Source organism: Bos javanicus, chromosome 28 (assembly GCF_032452875.1).
Source record: "Bos javanicus breed banteng chromosome 28, ARS-OSU_banteng_1.0, whole genome shotgun sequence".
In the NCBI taxonomy this organism is placed as follows: domain Eukaryota; kingdom Metazoa; phylum Chordata; class Mammalia; order Artiodactyla; family Bovidae; genus Bos; species Bos javanicus.
In genome coordinates, this window is record NC_083895.1 from 45,800,370 (window position 1) to 45,822,878 (window position 22,509).

At 43.6% G+C, this 22,509-nt stretch overlaps 1 protein-coding gene and 1 long non-coding RNA gene across 13 annotated transcripts in view; one reads left to right on the forward strand and one right to left on the reverse strand.

Moving 5' to 3' along the window:
* MARCHF8 (membrane associated ring-CH-type finger 8) overlaps window positions 1–22,509 on the forward strand; it is a 112,172-nt gene that overhangs the window by 74,460 nt on the left and 15,203 nt on the right. For all 10 annotated transcript variants that reach the window (XM_061405731.1, XM_061405727.1, XM_061405728.1 and 7 more), the window contains one exon: window positions 12,658–12,708. In XM_061405731.1, the coding sequence (XP_061261715.1) occupies window positions 12,658–12,708 (51 nt within the window). The remainder of the gene's footprint in view (window positions 1–12,657; window positions 12,709–22,509) is intronic.
* Window positions 1,730–13,751, reverse strand: LOC133240606 (uncharacterized). 3 transcript variants are annotated; one of them, XR_009734271.1, is made up of 4 exons: window positions 13,560–13,751; window positions 13,052–13,395; window positions 6,393–6,475; window positions 1,730–3,244 (listed from the first exon to the last, which is right to left on the reverse strand). It is a non-coding gene; the product is annotated as an uncharacterized LOC133240606 (long non-coding RNA). The 3 variants fall into 3 exon arrangements; XR_009734272.1 differs by lacking the exon at window positions 6,393–6,475; XR_009734270.1 differs by lacking the exons at window positions 1,730–3,244; window positions 6,393–6,475 and having other exon boundaries at window positions 11,447–13,395.

Genomic DNA, 22,509 nt, shown 5'->3' on the forward strand with positions numbered 1-22,509 from the left:
TCTCTCACGTGACCAGACAAGCAAACTGGAGATCAGTACTTTAGATGTTGAGGCTGGGCGAGGAGAAAAGAAAGAATGACACTATACCCTGGTGCCGGTTGTCTGCATCAGTAAGCCGGGAGTTAGCAGGACCCCGGACGGAAGGTAGCCTTGATAAAGTCAGTCTCTGGAGCACAGTAAGCGGAGGAAGGGGCACATGAGCCCAGGGTGACAGGGCTCCCTTATCTCACTCATGATTGGGGTGGGGTGTGCAGGGGGTTGTCAGGATTAGGAGGAAAGGGAGTGATTACAAAGGAACAACCAGATTCTGATGGGAATGAAATCTCACAAGGATTGCGGAAATTAGAGAATGTTAGACTACATCCCTGGAGAAGGCAGTGGCACCCCACTCCAGTACTCTTGCCTGGAAAATCCCATGGATGGAGGAGCCTGGTAGGCTGCAGTCCATGGGGTCGCTAAGAGTCGGACAAGACTCAGCGACTTCACTTTCCCTTTTCACTTTCATGCACTGTAGAAGGAAATGGCAACCCACCCCAGTGTTCTTGCCTGGAGAATCCCAGGGACGGGGAGCCTGGTGGGCTGCCGTCTATGGGGTCATACAGAGTCGGACACGACTGAAATGACTTAGCAGCAGCAGCAGACTGCATCCCTGGGAGAAGAGAGCAGAGTGAGGCTGCTTGGAGCCCTAGCCCCAGCTGAGCTTTTTCCTTTATCACACTCCTGAACTTCCCTTCCACCCAGCACACCCACACAAAGCTGCTAGCAGCTGAGGATGTGGCTGGGAGGGAACGGGTTCACCAGCAGAAGTGCTCCACAGAACGTCCTGTGAAGAATGTCCTGAGCCAAGCAGAAGACATGGCCAGGCCCCTGCATTCACAGCAAGGCAAAGAGAAAGGCACAGTGTCTGAGGAAAAAAGATGCAGTCTGTTCTGGAAGAAATAATAATTGCCCTTCAAAAAAGAAGAGAATTTCTGCATGAGTTTTAAGAACCTGAGTTTCATAGCACATTGGCTCGGAAATGATGATGATAATAAAATAACAGAATGAGGTGGAAGGGGGAAAATGCGGAGCCAGGGAGACTCAGAGAGAACCAGTTTGCAGAACACACAGAAGCAATTAGGAATGGAATGGCCTTCCCTAGTGGCTCCGTGATAATCACTGAGTGACTAAAAACTACATCAACTACATCAACTCCTTACAGATCATTCTTTAGGGCTTCACTGGTGGCACGGTGGTGAAGAACCCACCTATCAATGCAGAAGACACGGGTTCAGTCCCTGGTCTGGGAAGATCCCCTGGAGAAGGTAATGGAAACCCACTCCAGTATTCTTGCCTGGAGAACCCCACGGACAGAGGAGCCTGGTGGACTGTGGTCCATGGGGTCTCAAAGAGTCGGACATGACTTACTGACTAGACAACAACAGCAAAGGAACGGAATAATCATGGCTGAAAAATTAACTGACTGACAGAGCGCAGTCTTGAGAAATTCAGTGAGTGCAGAAGGAAAAAAAAACAAAGATGGAAACAGGTGAAAATGAAGGTGTGGCCATTGGAGTCCCTGGAGACAGAGCTGAACTAGAAGTATGGGCCTTCAGTTTTTCTGTTCAAGTTCCTCTTGGAATTAGTTTTTTTTGTTGCAGAAAACTGACCACTTTAGACAGCACTCATTTGGAAATGTGTAAGCATTGACAAATGGCAAAAATGAATGTTCATGTTCTTTCTAGAAGAATACCAATGAGATGAAAGATTTATTTATAGCCTGAGAGACCAGGAAAATTCCCCTTTGAAGCAATTTGTTTCCTGGCAGTGATACTAAAAGCTCCCCTCCCCCACCACACGACGATTTTCTGGGCTTTGCAGGAACTGGTCTTTGTTAAATGTAAATCCTGACCTGCTGAGCTCAGGGCAAACTGCTTTTCCTACAACCAGAACCCGCTTTGTAGGACAGGTTCTATGGAAAAAAAATTTTGTGTGTGTGTTCTGTCAGACATCTGTGGTTAATCATTGACATTTTCTACATTAAAAAAAAATCTCTCAAGTAAGTCCGGGTGATAGGTTAGCTTGAAAGAACAGCAAACAAATCCACGAACGTTTACTTTAGTTGACCAGAATACTGAACTTTTGTGTCTTGCTTGTCACCAAGCATGGTTTAGAATCCTTACACTATAAATTGCTGTGGGGAGTAGTGGATGGTAGAGCAGAAATTGGTTGCTGGAATGGACTTGTCATGAATTATTCATTCACTACCTAGTTCCTGGGAAATCAGCTGGAGGAAGTAGTTAGTCCAGTGGATCACAGGAGTGGCATGCCGCGGGCTCCAGCAAGCCCTCACAAGTCCGGCAGCAGGGACGGAGTGCTTCTGCTGGCAGCTGTGGGGCGGCAGCTGCTGTGCACCGCAGGCGGGACCAGGGAGCATGCTGCTGGCGGAGAGCTTCCCTGAGGACTCCCTGATGCTTCTTGCCAGAGATGAAGCTTCAGGTAGGAGGACTGCCCTGCTCGCAGTAGCCGGATTTCTCATCCATCTTAGGGATGCCATTAGGCCTCATGGAACAAGTCTGCAGAGAACTGGAGTTGCGCCAAGGGTGCCTCATTGGTAAGGTCGCCAGCTAGACAGGCTTAGCAGTTTATTTCCACTTTTCAAGTATGTACTTTGTTTCTGACAGAACTGTTCCTTGAAATTGTGAGAAGTATTCTTGCTTCAAATACACATGTAAGTCTATAAGTTATAGTGTGTTTTTTAATGCTATCTTCTACTCCTGGTGTAAAAAACATGGCTTTTTAAAAAAACTCGGCTTTTTTATTGACTTAATATTGGTCATGTAATTTAAAATCATGGAACTATGGCTTTAGAAAATCATGAGAAAGACAACTTGGTTTATGATGTGAGTGACTGCAGCTGCAGGGTCCATTGTGTTTTCCAGAGGAAAAGCACCTTGGTCCTTTCTGCCGGAGCATTCATTCGGGGAAGGTCTTTTAGCTTCTCATAAGATGGAAAATGCATAAGAGATGGAACAGTGACAAAGGGCCTTTGTTCTGTCTGTTGGTATTATTGACTGTGTGTGTGTGTGTCTGCGTGCGTGCGCTGTCTCACTCTTGCGCTATCTTTCTCAGTAAGCCAGACATGTGATTTCATTTGCAGGGACGTTCTGATGTTGCCATTTGCGCGTCTGTCTTATTTTGTATGGATGCTCTGTCTGTCAACCTTGCTGAGGCTATCAAATGCTCTTGAGCTGGAGGGACAAAACTGGTAGAGATACAAAAAGTCAGTCTCCAGGAATCTGGGCCAAATGGGGTATATATATTTGATAATGAAATACTGTTTATAGTTTGAAACTCTTAAGTAAGCAAACATCCCTTAAACACATGCACTGAGAGCTCCTACACAAACAGAGAAGATCAGCAGTCTCCTTCTGCATCATTTCTTAAGCTCCACAAGAGAAAGGGATCTTTATTTTGTTCACTCATCATTCCCAAGGGCCTGGAACAGAGCAGGCACATAGTGGCTGATGAATGTGTTCCCTACGTGAGAACAGTCTATACTAAAGAATGCTTAGAATCATTCCTGCAAAGGTGGTAGTACTCACAGTGTTACAATTTCTGTAACTTTTAAAGTGATAACTAGTATTTATTATTAATCATATCTATATGGATTGTAAACTGGCATAAAATTACACATGAATTTGAGTACATAATATTCTGAGCCAACAAAAAGAATAAACTGAAGCAACAGTTACTTACTCGAGAATTCTCAAAAACCCGGTATCAGGGAAACTGTTTTATAATAACTTTTATAAAAATGTAGTCTGAATTTTATTGATAAAGATTTTTCAGCTGACTTCAAGGATTTATGTATTTTTGGATATATAAAGAATTTTAAAATAGCAGGAATTAAAATTGTTCATTTTACTTTATATTCAAAAAATGAAAATTACTTAATGGAAAAATAGATTTGAAAAGGATTATTTTCGTCAATACATTATTAGGGATATAATCATGCCATGTTACATGTAAGGTTTTAAAAGGTATTGAATTTATTTGTCTATGTCAGAGGCTTTTTAAAGTATAAACCTGTTTATTCATAACTTCTAGGGTAAGTTTAAGATACCAGTGTATGTGGTGCTGAGTGGAACTAAGCAGGGCAACTTATTCCTCATAGATAATATCACATTTGAGAGCTCCTTGTGCAATGAAAAGAAGTTATCTCTGTTAACCTCTCTCTCCTCCCCACTCCCACACAAACCCACTTAATAAAGAACAAAACTGAATCCAGAAAACCCAGATGAATGGCCCAAGAACAAATGCTTGGTTAGCTGATAGGGTTTTATGCTTGACAAACTCAGATTTTTTAGCTGCTTGTCACTTTGTTGTTGTCACAGTATACTTTAAAAAATGAGGCAGATAATCACACTGTTATGAGTTTGGACTGTATGTCACTGAAGGCAACTATTTTGCGTTACTTATTGCATTAGTCTATTTGTTGAAATACTGTTTTAGAAATTGCAGGGTTTTCACTATATTTTTTTCTGAGTTAAAATTGTAATGACTAAATGTGCCCTAAATTTTATTTTAAATTTGAATTTTTTGGTAAAATGATATTTTGTGCTGTTTTTGTTATTCCTTAAAACTGCCTAGGTTTTGCTTTTATTTTTCAGGTAGAGATTGTTGCCTAATTTTTCCAAATCCTTTTTACCAACTGTGTTAGTTTGCTTGGGCTGCCTTAATAAAACATTATGTGTATAGAGACAGAGAAGGATCTCTTTCTCTTTTCCTTCTCAAAGGGATAAGCAAAATGTGGTAAATCCAAACAATAGAATGTTATATAGCTGCAAAAAAGGATAAAGTAATCAGTGAGCTTTGACAGCATTATATCAAGTGAAAGAAACCAGACAGAAAAGGCCACATTATTTTTTGCCTGACTCCATTTATGTAAAATCCAGAGATAGGAGGCGATAAGTGATTGTTATGGAGGGGCTTGAAAGAGAGGAGTGGGGTTTCATTTTAGGGGAATGAAAAATGTTTTAGAACTAGAGAGTGAAGGTGGTTGCTGCACGCTCCAGGTGTACTAAGTTTCACTGAATTGTGTCCTTTAGAATGGTTGGAGTGATCGTTTTTCTGTGTGTTTCACCACATACAAAAAGAATGAAACAGATAAGATGAGCTTAAAAGCAGAAAAAATATTTCAGGAAAAGGTGAAATCATGATTCTCATGAACACATGTTAAGGAATTTATTATATTCATGTGATATGAAAGAACTAAGTTGATGCTTAAGCAGTTCAAAGAAAGAGTCAAAAGAGCATCAATTTATGTAAAGGAAATATTGAGATAATTTCAAATGGAGATAAAAACTGGTTTTTCCATGGGGGTGAGGGGTGGAAGTCAAAGTCACTCTCAGATAGGACATCTGTCAAGTATCTACAGTGTAGAAAGAATTGCACACAGCTCAGTAGTTTTCAACTGAAACTCAACATTTTTTCCTTCTCTCTTTTGATAAAAAAATAAAACCTCATAGAAGAATTACTATTGATCAAAATTAAGATACTATTATATTTGGCCTAATGATTTATATATATATATAGGCACAATAAAAGTGTTAATGTCTCTTACAGTCCTTCTTAAGTTTGTTTTACTCTGAGTTTTTCTAAGGAATATCAGACTGGATTTTTTAAAGCTTCATTAATTGTGGTCCTAACTGTAGGTAGCCAAGCCAAGAACTTGCTATCCAGTTTCACCTACAGTACCTATAAAAATTTCTAATTTCTTGATATTTCATAAATATTTCAAGTTTTCTGGGTCTGCCAGCAAGTAGCTTTCCATTCTTATCTGTAAGGCTGGAAACCCTGTAAGCCAGTCTTCCCCAAAAGGCTTTGCATTCATGGCTCCAAGAATGTAACCTAAGTTCCTGAAATGTGCCTTGTCATATCTGATTGAATGAACACCATCCTCAAATGTGAGCTTGGTTGCAAACTCAGTGTTTCCAATTATGTCCTGGTAAGAAAGAAGACAGATTCTTATTGAAACCTATGCAGATAACTTTATGTCTACGAAAATAAGAATATGCAGTAAGAGTTTCTGAATTCTGGAGGGCTCAGACAGGAAGAATAAGATCATTGACAGGAGTTATTTTGTTTCAGTTTATGAAAGCAGAGTCTTTTGAATTGTGAGTTAAAGGAAAGAGAAAGGGCTTCCTTCTATATTTAGAAAATAGAACATTCAGACAATATCAAGAAAGCTTAAACAAGACTAACAATATTCCAGCAGTTCATTTAACCTTATTCGATTAATTCTTATTCCATTGACTCTTGATACGAGTTCTGGAAATCATGGCCTGGTCCACTGGTGTGGTCTCAGGGTTGTTTAAATGATGCTGTCAGAAGGCTGTGCTGAAAAGTACCTGGCAGAGTCCTTTGCAGTGAGCCTCTGACACAGCCATCTAGCCTGTAGCTGATTGCAGAGGGGCTTCAGGGAAACATCAGACTGAAATAAATAGAAAGTGTTTGTAGATGACAGAGACTTAAATGGCTCTGCTTACTCTGTTAGTGATCATTTTAAAAATGAAATATTTGATAGAATTTCTTTTAGAAAAATGTAACTGGCAGGGAAATTTGGTTATTTCTCTCACATGCAAAGCATGATAATTAAGTCAACCCCCCAGTTTTGGAGAAATAATTATAAACATAATTAACTCTGTGTTCAAAGAATGCAGTGAACAGTATATCTGGTTTATAAAAATGAGTGAGCATAAACTTTGCAGAGAAAAAAATCTTGAGATATTATAATCCTTAGACATTAACATACCATGAATACAACACAGATTTATCAGGGCTGTCAAGTAAAGAGATTCAGTAAGCCTGGAATAGGTCCTAAACTTCCTGTATATTAATGAAACTCCATAGAAAGTGTTGGGAATCCCCAACTGAAAACCTTGGCCTAGATGATGCTAGATTCAAATATTTAAAGTAGTGACCAGGTTAACATTAAAAAAACAGAAATCATGTCTGACAACAACAATATAATAGAGCATGAGTATATCTCGCTCACGAATCTCTTTTCACTCCTGACTTCTTATGGATTTCATCAGTAGTAACAAATCAAGTAAAACGAGTCTCAGTACCTCTCCCTTCATAGGATAGGGATACAAAAAAAGATACATTTTTGTCATTTTTCAGGGCCCCTTGGGAAATCTCAAAGACAGGTTTAGGAGCAAAAGATGTCATGAATTTTTTTTTTTTATATTATATGAAAAAATTTTATTTTTTTAATATAAATTTATTTTAATTGGAGGTTAATTTTTATTGTATTTTATTTTACATTTAGGATTTGATTTTGTGTAGACAAAACCCAGAGGTTTTCAGGAGATTTGAACATTTAAAAGAGAAATCAGATCATGGGTATTTGAAAAGCAATGACTACTCATTTTAAAATTGATGATAAACATTATCCACCACTGTGAGCTTAGTCGCTTTGCGATAATTAAAGGTTCTTCTGATACAGTTGATGGTCATATTAATAAGTGTGGTTTTTTTGATATTGCATAATACAATGTGTTAATCTTGGAGATTTGCATAATTCAGTGAGCCAGTAATTTCTAAATGGCCAGTGTGTGATGTTACAAAGTCATGCATGGTTAAGATATTGTTTCAAAGAAAGATGGAGCAGTTGATTTTACTGGAGTATTAAAAGTTCATTAATACCAGAGTCTGCATCCCAGGTGATTACTGAGTTTTTATGCAGTACAAAGTAATACCATAGTTGTTTCATGGTTGTTAAAATGCATACTCCTTTTCTAACTTCATAACTGTATAACGCCAAAGAGTCTTCAGTCAAAACCATGTATCAGAGGAGATTGAATGTGCAAGTAGATTTGAGAATCCAGCTGTCTTCTATTAATTAGACAATAACAAGATTTATAAAAATGTAAAAACATGCTACTCTGCTAACTTTGTTTGGAAAAAATAGTTGGTTTTCATAGAAATGTTATTTAACTGGGTTTATTCTTAATTCTAAATGAATTAAGAGATACCTATTTTTTAAATCGTCCATTTTAATTTTGAATATAGTAAATATCCATAGGTGTAATCCACGTAAACAAAAGGTTTTTGGAGTTCTCAACAGTTTTTATGTTGTGAAGGAGTCCTGAGACTAACGGTGCTGCCGTCCCCCGGGCGTGTGCCATGGGGTGTGCGTGGCATATACTGCTGCACCTGCCGTCCCCCGGGCGTGTGCCATGGGGTGTGCGTGGCATATACTGCTGCACCTGCCGTCCCCCCGGGCGTGTGCCATGGGGTACGCGTGGCATATACTGCTGCACCTGCTGTCCCCCCGGGCATGTGCCATGGGGTGTGCATGGCATATACTGCTGCACCTGCTGTCCCCCCGGGCGTGTGCCATGGGGTGTGCGTGGCATATACTGCTGCACCTGCCGTCCCCTCGGGCGTGTGCCATGGGGTGTGCGTGGCATATACTGCTGCACCTGCCGTCCCCCGGGCGTGTGCCATGGGGTGTGCGTGGCATATACTGCTGCACCTGCTGTCCCCCGGGCGTGTGCCATGGGGTGTGCGTGGCATATACTGCTGCACCTGCTGTCCCCCCGGGCGTGTGCCATGGGGTGTGCGTGGCATATACTGCTGCACCTGCTGCCCCCCCGGGCGTGTGCCATGGGGTGTGCGTGGCATATACTGCTGCACCCCTCGAGGGTGGAGCAGGGTGGGAGGCATGCTAGAGAACGGAATAGCAGCTGCATCAGGAAAGGAAAATGTGCTCCCAGAAAACATCAAGGGTGATATCTTTAGAACTGTCTTGCATATTTACCCTTAACTGCAAAATAGTTTGAGAAAGTGAGAACTTTTGATTCTGTTGCTGCTCAGAACAATGTTGGAGTTCTGCTGGAGATGATGGATTTTGGTTAGGTAGTTACCAGTGTCTTTTACACATAAACTGGGGTGTGTGTGTGTTTAATGACTTAACTGGTTGTGGTCAGAGTTTCAGGGAAGTTCTGTCATTTCACTTTTGTGCAGATTCCCCAAGACGTGCTTAGACGCCTCACTCCATGGTCTTCTTGTGAGCTCTCGGCTTCTTCCACGGTGTGTTTGGTCTCAGCAGGCTTGCGTCTTGGCTCTGCCCCAGGTCCATTTCATTGGAGTCACACATAGACTTGCAAAATCATTGACAGAACTGATTAAATTGGGAAATGTCCCATAGTTTTCAACAGAGATTCTCTTTATCTTAGTGATTTGGTAACTTCTTAACATTAACAGAACTTTGCTTTCTTATACCCTTAAACTGTTTTTCTCAAACTTGTTTATCAATCTGTTTCCTGACTGATTTATTTATTTGTATTAACTCAATTATGAGCTCACTGCCATCTTTTAAAGAGAAATTTACATTGTCAGGAGTCATGATTCACTTTTCTAAAAAATGAGTCAGATCCTATATGGATTATTCTGGCCCAGGATTTACAATCAAACTTGCATCTTAAAATGTGGCCTGGAGGCCAGCAGCCTGGGAGTCACCTGGGAGCCCATTAGAAACCCAGAATCTCAACTGTCCTCAGACCTAACAGTCTGCATTTTAGCAAGATCCCTGAGTAATTCAAACGTACCAAGTTTCGGAAGGACTGGTCTGAGAGAGGCAACAGATGAGAAGAGGAGCTGTGTTCCGAGGAGTTTTCTTGTTTAATGTAGAGAAAAAGAGCCCACGAAGAGAGGCAGAGCTGAGAGTCAGCTGGGAGGTGTGTGGTGTGGCATCCTTCTCTGAGGAGGGAGCAGGCAGTGAGGCTCTCCTCTGAACCTGGTGGTGCCCGCTGGGCAGTCACGGAATGTGCTAGAGGCTGTGTGAAGACAGCTTGCCAGGGTTCTGTCGCTTGGGCACTGAAGCTTAGTTTCAGCCTGAGCTGCAGCGAAACGCTCTCTCTCTCTGTTATTCCTCATTCCAGTTCTTGATACTGGTGTTCGGTAAACTTTCCCTCTTCTCATCGGAAACCTGACGCTCTTTGACTGTAGGAGGGCCGGCGTCCCCGCTCTGCCCGCTGGTGCGCGCGCGCTTCCCTGCGTCGGTCTCCTCTTCCCTAGCTGTGCGCTCCTCATGGAACGCTGCTTCAGGCGCTGCTGTGGCACTGCGGCCCCTGGTGCAGGCCTCGGAGCTGGCCTGGTTTCTGTCAGTGCCCTGTGCACGACACGGTGTTTGTATGTGGCAGTCGCGTAGTAGATAAATACGGAATGAATGAGAAACTGATGTGAATGAATCCTGGGACTTGCTTCCTTTCAGTTAGTCCAAATAAATGTAGCAATGTTTTAAAAAAACTACGGTCTACTGGAACTGAATTGTTAATTTCCTACCAAATAGTACAGAAGCAATACCAAATATTGAGGCTTTAAACATCTGTGTCTTCCGGGGCTCTGGGGCCTGTAGAATAATGACTTGTTCTAACAAGGAAAACAGGATAGAGTTTACATCATTAAGCTTATTTCTCAAGTTCATAAGGTAAAGAGCAACTTTTAGATCTCAATCTTGATTTATAATGTTACCTAGCTTAACAGCTAGGCTCTCCCCACTCACTACCATTCCCTATGGAATGATGAATGTTGGGAAGGTCTAGGGCATGAATTTCTGCTGCTTGGAACTTCTCTGTAGATCTCCAGACGGTGTTAAACTGGCTATTTCTTGTAAGCAGGTAATTTGATAGCGGTTATAATTGGTTTTCTATACAAATAATACAAAGCATATGGTATCTTTGTTTTAATTTAGTAGACTAAATTAAAATTTAGTAGTAAATTGCCAGCAGATGAGCCTTTAGGTTGGATTTGCAGCAGTGTCCTGTGTGTGTCGCCAGGGCGTTCTCGACTCATGAGTGAAACTTCCATGTTTGTAGATTCACCTTGCCTGTGGATTCTCATTTTCCAGAGAAATAGATATTGGTGATATATTGCCAACACCTTGAACATTCTTTATAATTTTATTCTTTTCCTTTACAGCTAGCTAAGTGATGAGCTTAAGCCCAAGAAACAGTCCATGAAACTAAACACTTAAGAACATTGTCATACTGTATTACTTTTAAGAGATATGAACTTCTATTTGTACTCAGATTTATAAAGTAAGGGAGAATATAATAAAATTATTCCCCAAATTACACAAACACATTGCTATAAAGACAAGACAATATTGCCAAAACATGTGCTGAGTGGCAGGCTACTTGGGAGGTCTTGAAACATTTCTTCATAATCACTTTAGTGATACCAAGTGTACAGAAGCAAACTGTATGAAAGTCAAAGCAATCTGTGACTTGATGGATTGAGGGGAAGGAGAAAATCAGAATTTTCTTGGTGGCCAGCTTTCTTGAAGGAGAGCCTTAGTGGAATGGAATCAACTCTTCCTCAAAGGAGTTTTTATATGATCCATCCGCTCCTTTGTACTTCCTTCTGATAAAAGAAGTCCGCCTCCGTCTCAGCATTTTGTGGTCTTTGCCGTGGGTATTGCCTGGCATGTGAACTGAATGGAGAATAGATAATCTTAAAAATACACATAAGATCGTCTCCATTTCCAGTAGTTTTCTTTTCTTTTTTTTTTAAACTCATTTTATTTAGAGCAAGCCTGAGTGGATGCAGGAAAGTTACTGTATTATTTTTAAAAATCATATTTACATTTGGAACATTCTCTCTCTCTGGTTTTTTTTTTTTTTTACAGTTTTATAGTGTGGAGTATTGCTGTATTCATATGCTAGGGATATCATAACAAAGTACCATAGACTGGATGGTTAAAAACAACAGGAATGTATTTTCTTATTGTTCTGGAAGTTTTAAGTCCAAGATCAAGGTGTCAGCAGGTTAGGTGTTTCTTGTGGACCTCTTTCCTCAATGCGTAGATAAATGGCTGTCTTCTTCCTCTGTCTTCTGTGTTCGTATATCTGTGTCCTAATTTGCTTTTCTTATAGGGACACCAGTCATATTGCTTTAGGGCCCACCCTAATGGCCTCATTTTAGTAGTTCCTTCTTTAAAGACTTCCATCTCCAAATGTAGTCACATTCTCAGTATTTAGAGTTAGGGCATCAACATAATTGGAGGTGGGTGGGGAGGTTTGAGACTGAGAGGCATTTGGTGGGGAAGAATTTGATAAAAGGACTGTGCAGCTTGAAGGTAGGGGAGTGTGAGAGGGAGGAGACCAGCAGGACCCCGTTGTCTCTACTCCAGGAGGAGTATGCTTGAGGGAGTGGGTGTGAGCTGTGCCCCTGCAGGGCACTGGCGCTTTCCAGCCAGCCTTTGTGAGGGGCTTGGGCCTTGTTTTCTTTGTCCCTGTCCTACAGCAGCTCCTCACCGCATGGACCACATCACACACAACTGGGAACACAGTTCACCCCTCTGAACCTCCTCTTGAAGGCTTCTTAAGATACGTCTTGCCCTCGTATTTTACAGTTAGCTCAAAATTCCTGTCCTTTTCTTATTAATAAGTTCCTTTAGGGAAAAGACTCTTGTTTTATTCATACTTGCCAAATTCTCCAGTGTCTAATAGCTGGCCCTGTACACAGTAGTTGGCGCACAGCAAATTCTAATTGAGGGAACAATGTGTTAGTAGAATCGTTAGGTTCAGTTACTTGTTAGCCCATTTTAATCAAAACTTGATGCCTTAGGTGAGGTAAACCTAAACCTATTTGGTTTTCTTGCAGAATGAGAAGACTTTGGGACATTCCATGAGTCATTCAAGCAACATTTCTAAGGTAGGGTGCCACTGAAATATGTTATTTTTATAGCCTGGGGTTTTTATATTCTTTTCTTTCATATTTATACCTGGTGTGTGTTTTATACTCTTTTGAAGACATAAAGATCTCAATACATGGCTTTAATCTGCTCTGGAACCGGGTTATATGTGAGGTATATAACAGTTATATTTTTCTAGGGAGGCAGTTCTGAGCATGTGTTTGAGGGGAGTGAGTAATAGGAGAAAACCCTATTTCTTCCAGTAGAAATCATTTACTTTCAGGTAAAAATTCTCAGCTATCAGAGAATCTGTCACCTCGATTAGGAATGCATTTGAGAGACAGTAACAACAGTTCTACTGACTTAAATAATCTTGGATGTATGTGGTTCTGATACAAGATGTCTGGAGGTGGATGCTTCGTGGCTGGTGTGTTGTTTCTCACAGATGTTGCCGGGGACCCAAGCTCTTTCTGCTTCCTGTGTGCCATCTTCCTTGGCACACTGTCATCCTCTTGTCTGACACCTGATGGTCTTGCGGTGGGAGCTGGACCTTAGCTGACACTCTAGCTGTGCAGTCTGTCAGCTGAGAGTGACCCTTTTCAGCCAGAAGGCACCAGCTTTCCCAGAAGCCCCACTCGGTTGCCTGACTTCTGCTTAGATCTCACTGCTGAGAACTGGATCACAGCTGGATGCCAGCGGGAACGTGGCTAGGAAAAGGAGGGCAGAGAGGGTGAATCAGCCAGCCAGCCCGATCACCTGTGGGATAGTCAGTTGGGTAGTCTGTCAGGAGTACATCGGATGCTTGGGGTGACCCCAGAGCCTACAGACAGCGTCTCCCGTGCCAGTGAGCTTGTTCACGTGCCCTGCTCACCTCTCAGCCCAGACACAGGCTCCGCCCCCCCGTGTCCTGCAGGCGCGTCTGGGAAGGCTCCTGGCAAGGGTGGACCCTCTCCCAGGCTGGTCAGGTCGGCAGCATGGGGAGACCCGGCCGCGCCGCAGGCCTCTCGTTCTTCAGAGTAGCCACATTATATGCCGCATGTCCTTCTACTCAGATCACTCTGTAGTATCCTTTGGAATTAAAAGTAGAATGTAGGATGTAGAACATCCTCTAAGACATTAATCGGTCTGTTCTTAGGCATGCTTGTGATCTAACCATGACATTCTGCCACTGAGTTTTGCATAAAAAGAAAATCCATAGTGCTTAGTGTGCCTGAACAATATTTACAGAGTGCTTCTTGGTTCATTGCTGACCTGTGTGTGTGTGTAAAGTCGCTCAGTCATGTCTGACTCTTTGTGACTCCATGGACTATAGCCCGCCAGGTTCCTCTGTCTGTGAGATTTTCCAGGCAAGAATACCAGAGTGGGTAGCAGTTTCATTCTCCAGGGGATCTTCCTGATCCAGGGATCAAACTCGCATCTCATTACGTCTCCTGTGTTGGCAAGCAGGTTGTTTACCACTGCGCCACCTAGGAAGCCTTCCCCCAGATCAGTGGGGGTGGCTTTAGCCCCCTCATATAAATGCCTTTCAGTGAATACTGTCTGCTGTCCCAGCCTCCTTTTCTTCCCTTTGCTGTTCCTTCAGCCAGGAATGCAGGAGCTGTAGAACCATGCAGTGGTGCATCGTTACTGTCAGAATAAAATGGCCAGTTTTGACCTATGACTTGTTGAAGGAGCTGTCCAAAATGTTTCTCTAGACACAACTCTGCAACAGTGTCTAGAGGAACATTTTATGGGCTTGACACAGACCTGGGGTGTGGGCCTTCTAAGCTACTTGGTGAGGGTTTTAGGGTAAGGTGAACAAAGGTTTACCAGCCATGTGACTTTGAGTAGGGATACTCCTCTGAACTTTAATTTTTTGAGGAGTAAAATTAGGATAACAATGCGACCTTCAGGCTTGTTGTGAGTCTTAGCGATAACGTTTGCCAGAATGTTGTGGCGGCTTCCTCAATGTTGTGAGTCAATAAATAAAGTGACTCTTGCTAAACTTGGTTCAACCCTGGAGACCTTCAGTTGATTGGATCGGGACAGTCTTCTTATTATTTCACTCCTGATTGAAGAATTGCAGGCAGGCTTTGTTTTATTGCATTTCACTTTATTACACTTTTCAAATGTTGCATTTTTTATAAATTGAAGGTTTGTGGCAACCTTGCTTCGAGGCAGTCAATCAGCACCGTTTTTCCAACAGCATTTGCTCACTTGTCTCTGTGTCACAGTTTGGTAATTCTCCAAATATTTCAAGCTTTTTCGTTACTATTATTGTATTTGTTATGGTGATCTGTGATTGGTGGTCTTTGATGTTACTACTGTGATTTGCTGAATCAAGCTCAGGTGATGGTTAGCATTTTTTAACAATAATGTATTTTTTAATTGAGGTATAGCTTCCCTGATAGCCCAGTTGGTAAAGAATCCACCTGCAATGCAGGAGACCCCGGTTCAGTTCCTGGGTCTGGAAGATCTGGAGAAGGGATAGGCTACCCACTCCAGTATTCTTGGGCTTCCCATGTGGCTCAGATGGTAAAGAATCCGCCTGCAATGTGGGAGACCTGGGTTCCATTCCTGGGTTGGGAAGATCTCCTGGAGAAGGGAAAGGCTACCCGCTGCAGTGTACCAGCCTGGAGAATGCCATGGACTGTACAGTCTATGGGGTTGCAAAGAGTCAGACACCACTGAGCGACTTTAACTTTGTTTTTTAATTATAGTGTTACTTCAGAGTTAATGAAGAACTGTGAAAGCCCAAAGCTTTTTTTCCATAGTTCAGAAAGGAGATTTGGGCTTCTTGCATTTCAACAGCAGGAATTCCTGCACACTTCACTGGGATCAAAAGAAAACTTCGGAAGTGGGGAGTATTGTTTGCGCACACAGCTAACTTCGCAGTGATCTCAGCACGAAATTTTGTTGCAAAAGCTTCCTTAAGTATGTTGCTGCTGCTGCTAAGTCACTTCAGTCGTGTCCGACTCTGTGCAACCCCATAGACTGCAGCCCTCCAGGCTCCCCCGTCCCTGGGATTCTCCAGGCAAGAACACTGGAGTGGGTTGCCATTTCCTTCTCCAATGCATGAAAGTGAAAAGTCAAAGTGAAGTTGCTCAGTCGTGTCTGACTCTTAGCGACCCCATGGACTGCAGCCCACCAAGCCCCTCCGTTCATGGGATTTTCCAGGCAAGAGTACTGGAGTGGGGTGCCAGTGCCTTCTCTGTAAGTATGTTAGGGATGAGCAAGTTAAATGGGGCTGAAGAACAGAGGGCGGGGCTGCTATGACACTTGCTTTTGAGAATGCAGCTCTTGCTTGTTCTGTTTATAAAACAAGCCTGTTATTTGAGGCTACTTTTAGGCCAAGACATGTAAAACGCCTGTCTTCAGTGTGGCAGATATACTTAAGCAGATGCTTCCTACCCTTGAACTAGAAGATACAAGGGGAGGTCAGTCTGTGGACAGGTTATGCTGCCTGAGGTTTTGTTTTTGTCAAGAGACGCTTCCTGCCGACTCGGCCTGTGCCCGGGTTTCAGGCTGGCCTGTGCTCATGTCAGTCAGTCACGTGCAGTCTGCGTTACACTCCGTTTAAAAAGCTTACAAAATGTTCTTCGTTATGTCGCCTAAACTCTTATTCTGTCAACCACCACTGGTGCTGATTCTGCCCTTTGTGAACTAGAGCTCTGACAGGCAGTGGGATTTGGGAGGCTTTGTGTTGGAGAGAAGGGAGGGCGTGAGGTGGGTCTCTGCTCTCGGAGTGATGGGCAGCCTCTGACTGATGGCCATCACTCCTGGGTTACTTGGAGCGCGAGCTGGTGGGGGGATGTGCCCAGGTACTGACGTGGCCTTCCGGGGGACTCAGGTGGTCACAGAGGTTGCTCCTGGAAGGCCTGCCATGTAAGGGTGAGGTGACCTGACTCCCTGTCCAGGGGTATTGTACCATTACTGCCCCCCACCTGCAAGCTGTCTCATCACCTGGCATAAAGTACCCTCAAGTGTCAGGTGTACAAGGAGGCCCAGTGTGGTGTTTAGGAGTATTACATGAGTTCAGATTTTGTCTGCACATAACTCTGTGCCAGACATTATGCTTTGAATGCTGAGCTAAACAGAGGAGAGAGGAATAAGCAGATGTCCATAAAATACCTTTAGGCAGAATCATGAATGGGAAAGAAAAGGGGCTAAGGTACAAAATTATGAGGCACCAGAGTTGGAAGGGCTGCTCAGGGAAGGTCTGGCTGAGGAGGGGATGCTTACAACAGGACTTAAAGGGTTGAAAGGAGCTGGCCAGGATGGGGTTAAACTGTAGTAGAAAACTGGTTTGTCACCTCCTTGGGAAATCCAGTGCTTTAGGTAGAGATAAAAGGAAGGTATTTGCAGTCTTAGTCAGTAGGAGTGATGGCTCTCCTGGACATCCAGTTGTAGGCGCCTGTAAACCCTGGGGCCGTGTTGGCTGGGGCTGTTCCGGTGAGGACCACTGTTGGTGAGGCTTCCCGGTGGTGCTAGTGGTAAAGAACCCACCTGTCAGTGCAGGAGACAGAAGTGGGTTCGATCCCTGGGTCAGAAAGATCCCCTGGAGGAGGGCATGGCAACCCACTCCAGTATTCTTGCCTGGAGAATCCCATGGACAGAGGAAACTGGCGGGCTGCTTCCGTTGGGTCACAGAGTCAGACACGACTGAAGCGACTTGGCATGTTGTTGTTTAATCGCTAAGTCGTGACTGACTCTTTGTGACCTCATAGACTGAGCCCGCCAGTCTCCTCTGTCCATGGGATTTCCCAGCCACGAATACTGGAGTGGGTTGCCTTTGCCTTCTCCAGGGGATCTTCCAGACCCAGGGATTGGACCTGCGTCTTCTGCATGGGCAGGCAGATTCTTTACCACTGAGCCACCAGAGAAGCCCTGAGGACCACTGTACTTTGACCAGAAATCCTTTAGAGGAAGATTGGGATTCCTTGAGGAGGCTTGAATTCACTCTGTCCAAATGAAATTTTTTCAGATACAAGGCATCAGCTTAGGCCGGGTTCACTGTGGGGGCTGTGCTTCCTTGAGCCTCTGCTGACACCTCTCTGGGAGAGTTATCTGCAGGACAGTGCAGCGCCCAGACGCGGCATTAGCTTACCCCGAGGGAAGCATTCTCATTCAACTCTGGGAACTGGATTTGGTCCAGGTGACACAATTTCTTGAGCAAGTTCACAACGAGTAGTGCTTCCCACAGGGAGATGGCGGCGGCAAGCCGTCTCAAGAAGCCTGGAGCACGTGTGCCGCCTCCTCCCTGCAGCCAGGTGAGGCGACTGAGCTCCAGCAGTTTCCGAAGGCTCGTACCCAGCGGAATATTTTAGAGCTCTGCGTAATGTTATTCAAGTATCTCAAGAATCATGTGCCTGCCTCTGGTTAATCGCGTATTCCTGGGGAGAAGTCAGATTGGACATATGTAATGAACACTTAAAATTATAGCTGTTCTGTTGTTTGGCAAGCAGAGCTTGCCTAGAGCTCTTGAATATTTTCCTGTTAGTGTTGCCATTAGCTAGGAATGAGGAGGAGCAGAATGTCACATGTCAGATGTAAACACAGCCTTAGGGTGGCGACTCGCTAGCCACACACCTTGATTTGATTGTCACAATCAAGTTCTCCTTCTCTCTGTTTCTGAATACACAGTTAACTAGTGACAGACAGTTTACTCAGACCTGTGGGTTAAGTATAAGGCAGATGTGCCTTTCTCAATTTATACTGAAGAAAGCAGCTATCTCAAAGACAGTGTACTTATTTCATTCAATAGAAACAAGGAGAATGAATTGGCAGGGTTAATGGCGTCAAGAGGTGACAGCCTGCTTAATGTGTATCATGAATACCATGTAGCCTCACTTTGGGTCCTGATGACGCTCCGTGGTCAATGTCTTGCTCTTTGGCTCTCCTTTTGCCAAATTGACTGACTCTGTTTTCTCGTTCTTCCTCCTGATTTGTCACAGTTGAGTCTTTGGTTAAAGCTTTAGACCAGCAGCTTTCAGTTTTGTTCTGGACCCCCTGGCAGAATAAGGGGCCAGGCTAAAACTGGTTTCCTAATAATTTGAAGACATGATTTGCTTTTGTTACTCTCGCTGTCTCACACGTGTACAGTGGAGTTTCCAGAGTCTGAGTGGCATGCAAGATGGTATCTTCTGTCTGTCACTAGCAGCATGTGAGCTGGTAGTCTTGTGTTGGGGAGTTTCTAACCTTTGGTTGATGTAACCTACATAAACACACGCTCTTTGGGGCTCTCATTGGTTTTTCTTTTTTTCTTTCAATGTGTAAAGTGACCCTGAGACCAACTAGTTGGAGAACCTCTGTTTTAGACATATTAACAGAGATGCAGTTGCTCCAGAGTGTCCTTGTTTTATTCATTCAACGAGTGTTCATTGAACACGTCCTGTGTGCAAGGCGCCATGCAGGACTAAACAGCAGCGACTTCTGAACGAACGTGTTGTTCTGTAACATCTTCTTATAAACCTTGACAGTGCCAGGGAAGAAGTGAACAGGGTGCACAGATAGTGAATAATAGGTGTGGAAAGCCTTTTTTGGGGAGGAAGCCGAGGAAGGGCCAGTCATGCTGGGTGGGGTGTGAGAGCACCCCAGGAGGAGGCAGGAGTGGGTGAGATTCTAGGTGGAGGCTGGCGCAGAGTCGCAGAGCAGAGACGGAGGCGGGGCCTGGGATGTTGAGGCAGCAGTGGGGTTTCAGGCAGGTCTCTGAATATTCTTTTAGATTTTGGGTCAGGGAGGGCATGTGCTTAAAGAGATTACTGATTTCATTTGTTACCTAACATGTTGGCTTTAGAGGAAGAGCCTTAGTATTAAGTTTGAGTTCATCTTGTCTCCGAGTTCCTCTCAGTTGCATTTCCCAGGGCAAAGGTTTACCTGCCAGGTGAGTAGCCTGAGCAGAAACTTTTCATCCCCTGTGAGTGGACAGTGGTAGCCTGTTGGAACGGGGCAGTTCATCGCAGAAACACCTGAAAGTTCACTCTGCAGACCAGCGAGCAGCAGCTAGGAGTATAGCTGGAAGCCTTCTCCTCAGTGGGGGCTTTCCAAGAATGGTGTGTCACATTTCTGCATCTCTGATTTTATAAGACCCTCGTAGGATTAAATTCCTGTGCCGAGTGGTGTGCTCTTGGGAGGTGGTGTGCTTAGCCAGGTGGCCCCAGAACACACACAGACTGAGGACTTTGGAGTCAAAAGCCACTGCTTTTGCTACCACCTCAGAATTTTCTCCAAGAATTTTTGGAAATAAAAATGTATTTCAGTTATATTTGAAAAGTTAAATATTTAAAAGAAGTCTGTAGTAGTAAAGGGTCCTTTTGAGTAGTAAATGACTCAGAAACCCAGCCCTTCTACCATGGTATTTCTGGTGAATTCTGTTCAGTTCAGTCGCTCCATCGTGTCCAGCTCTTTGTGATTTCATGGACTATAGCATGCCACGCTTCCCTGTCCATCACCAACTCCTGGAGCTTACTCAAACTCATGTCCTTTGAGTCGGTGATGCCATGCAACCATCTCATCCTCTGTTGTCCCCTTTTCCTCCCGCATTTAATCTTTACCACTAACATGATCTTTTCAAATGAGTCAGTTCTTCGCATCAGGTGGCCAAAGTATTGGAGTTTCAGCTTCAGCATCAGGCCTTCCACTGAATATTCAGGATTGATTTCCTTTAGGATGGACTGGTTGGATCTTGCGGTCCAAGGGACTCTCAAGAGTTTTCTTCAGCTCCACAGTTCAAGAGCATCAATTCTTTGGTGCTCAGTTTTCCTTATAGTCCAACTCTCACATCCATACATGACTCCTGGAAAAACCACAGCTTTGACTAGACAGAGCTTTGTTGGCAAAGTAATGTCTCTGCTTTTTAATATGCTCTCTAGGTTGGTCATAGCTTTCCTTCCAAGGAGCAAGCGTCTTTTAATTTCATGGCTGAGTCACCACCTGCAGGGATTTTGGAGCCAAAAGTGAAGTCCGTCACTGTTTCCACTGTTTCCCCATCTATTTGCCATGAGGTGATGGGACCGGATGCCATCGTCTTCGTTTTCTGAATGTTGAGTTTTAAGCCAACATTTTCACTCTCCTCTTTCAGTTTCATCAAGAGGCTCTTTAGTTCCTCTTCACTTTCTGCCATAAGGGTGGTGCCATCTGCATATCTGAGGTTATTGATATTTCTCCCGGCAATCTTGATTCCAGCTTGTGCTTCTTCCAGCCCAGCATTTCTCATGATGTACTCTGCATATAAATTAAATAAGCAGGGTGACAATATACAGCCTTGATGTACTCCTTTTCCTATTTAGAACCAGTCTGTTGTTCCATGTCCAGTTCTAACTGTTGCTTCTTGACCTGCATACAGATTTCTCAGGAGGCAGGTCAGGTGGTCTGGTATTCCCATCTTTTTAAGATTTTTCCAGTTTGTTGTGATCCACACAGTCAAAGGCTTTGGCATAGTCAATAAAGCAGAAATAGATGTTTTTCTGAAACTCTCTTGCTTTTTCTATGATCCAACGAATGTTGGCAATTTGATCTCTGATGACTTGGGGATCTTTATATGGTTACAATTGGAGCTTCTGGGAATGTGAATCCATCTTTGCTCAGAAACTATTGCCTTCAATGTAATTTATTGAAAACAAGTTATATTTGCAAGTTTCCCAACAGTAGCTTAAAGACCTGCTTTGTGAGATGGGCCGTGGCAGAGCCCCTTCAGCTGCTGCTTTCCCTCTAGCAGTGCTGTGACATAGGCCCCTCATTATGCTGGGGATATATTGTTATTCACGTAATTCCAACCCTCTCTAAAAGGCCACCAAAAAAAAGAATTCAGTGTTTGTGCTACTCACCAGACAATACTGAGAGTCATTTGTAATGGAAATCATTTTAGAATTCAGTACACTCTCCTCCATGAATTCTATATTGTACATATTCTATATTGACTTTTTTAATGGTCAGTTTTAATTAATTGCTATTGAGAAAGCTCATTCTTGGCACAGCCCTTGGTCAGGAGTCAACATGTATTTATCAGAGCAGCCACAGAACTGGCCTGTCCTTTAACTGTAGATCATCTTGGAAGTTGAATACAACTGGGTGTTTATTTTTAGAAATCAAGAATCTCTCAGAATGAAACATTTCTTTTCATGGAGAAACTTCTGTGCTGAGCAGAAAGTTCGCTGAAATGCTGCCTCAGTTTGTACGTTGCAGTGTCTAAACACCAAGTGAGATGCTATTTGGTTTTATTATTTGAAGTCAGACCTGCTGAGTGGTAGTAAGGACCCGATCTCTGTCTCCTGCTTTGAGGGCAGGAGGGCAGAAGCATTTAGTAATTTCCTGAGCAGAAAGTAAAGGTAAGGTGGTCTGGTAAGCAGAATTTCTGAAGTGCCACCCCCCAACCCACCCCAAGATGTCCCACTCTGATGCCCGAAGCTTGTCAGTGTGATGAGAGATATTGCTGACAAGATCATTGTAAAGGAATCATGTGAGCTCTTAAAGGCAGAGAGCTTTCCCTGCCTGGGGGCAGAGACTAGAAGCAAGAGTGGGCTTGAAGATGGGGAAGGATGGATGGGGAATGCAGGCAGCCCCTGGCTGACAGCCAGAAAGTAAATGGGTCCTCAGTCCTAAAGCTGCTGGGAACTGCCTTCTGCCAGCGGCCTGAATGGACGTGGGAGTGCGTTCTTCCCCAGAGCCTCCGCAGAGAAGGGAGGCCCTGAGCAGAGGTCCCATTGCGCTGTGGGCCAGATGACAAACTTGTGGTTTTCAGCCACTAAGTGTGTGGTAATTTGTTAACAGGATAATAACAATCTGATACAGGTGGCGAATGCCATCTTTGCAGAGGAAAAACCTCTCTCTTGGTAGCTGTCAGA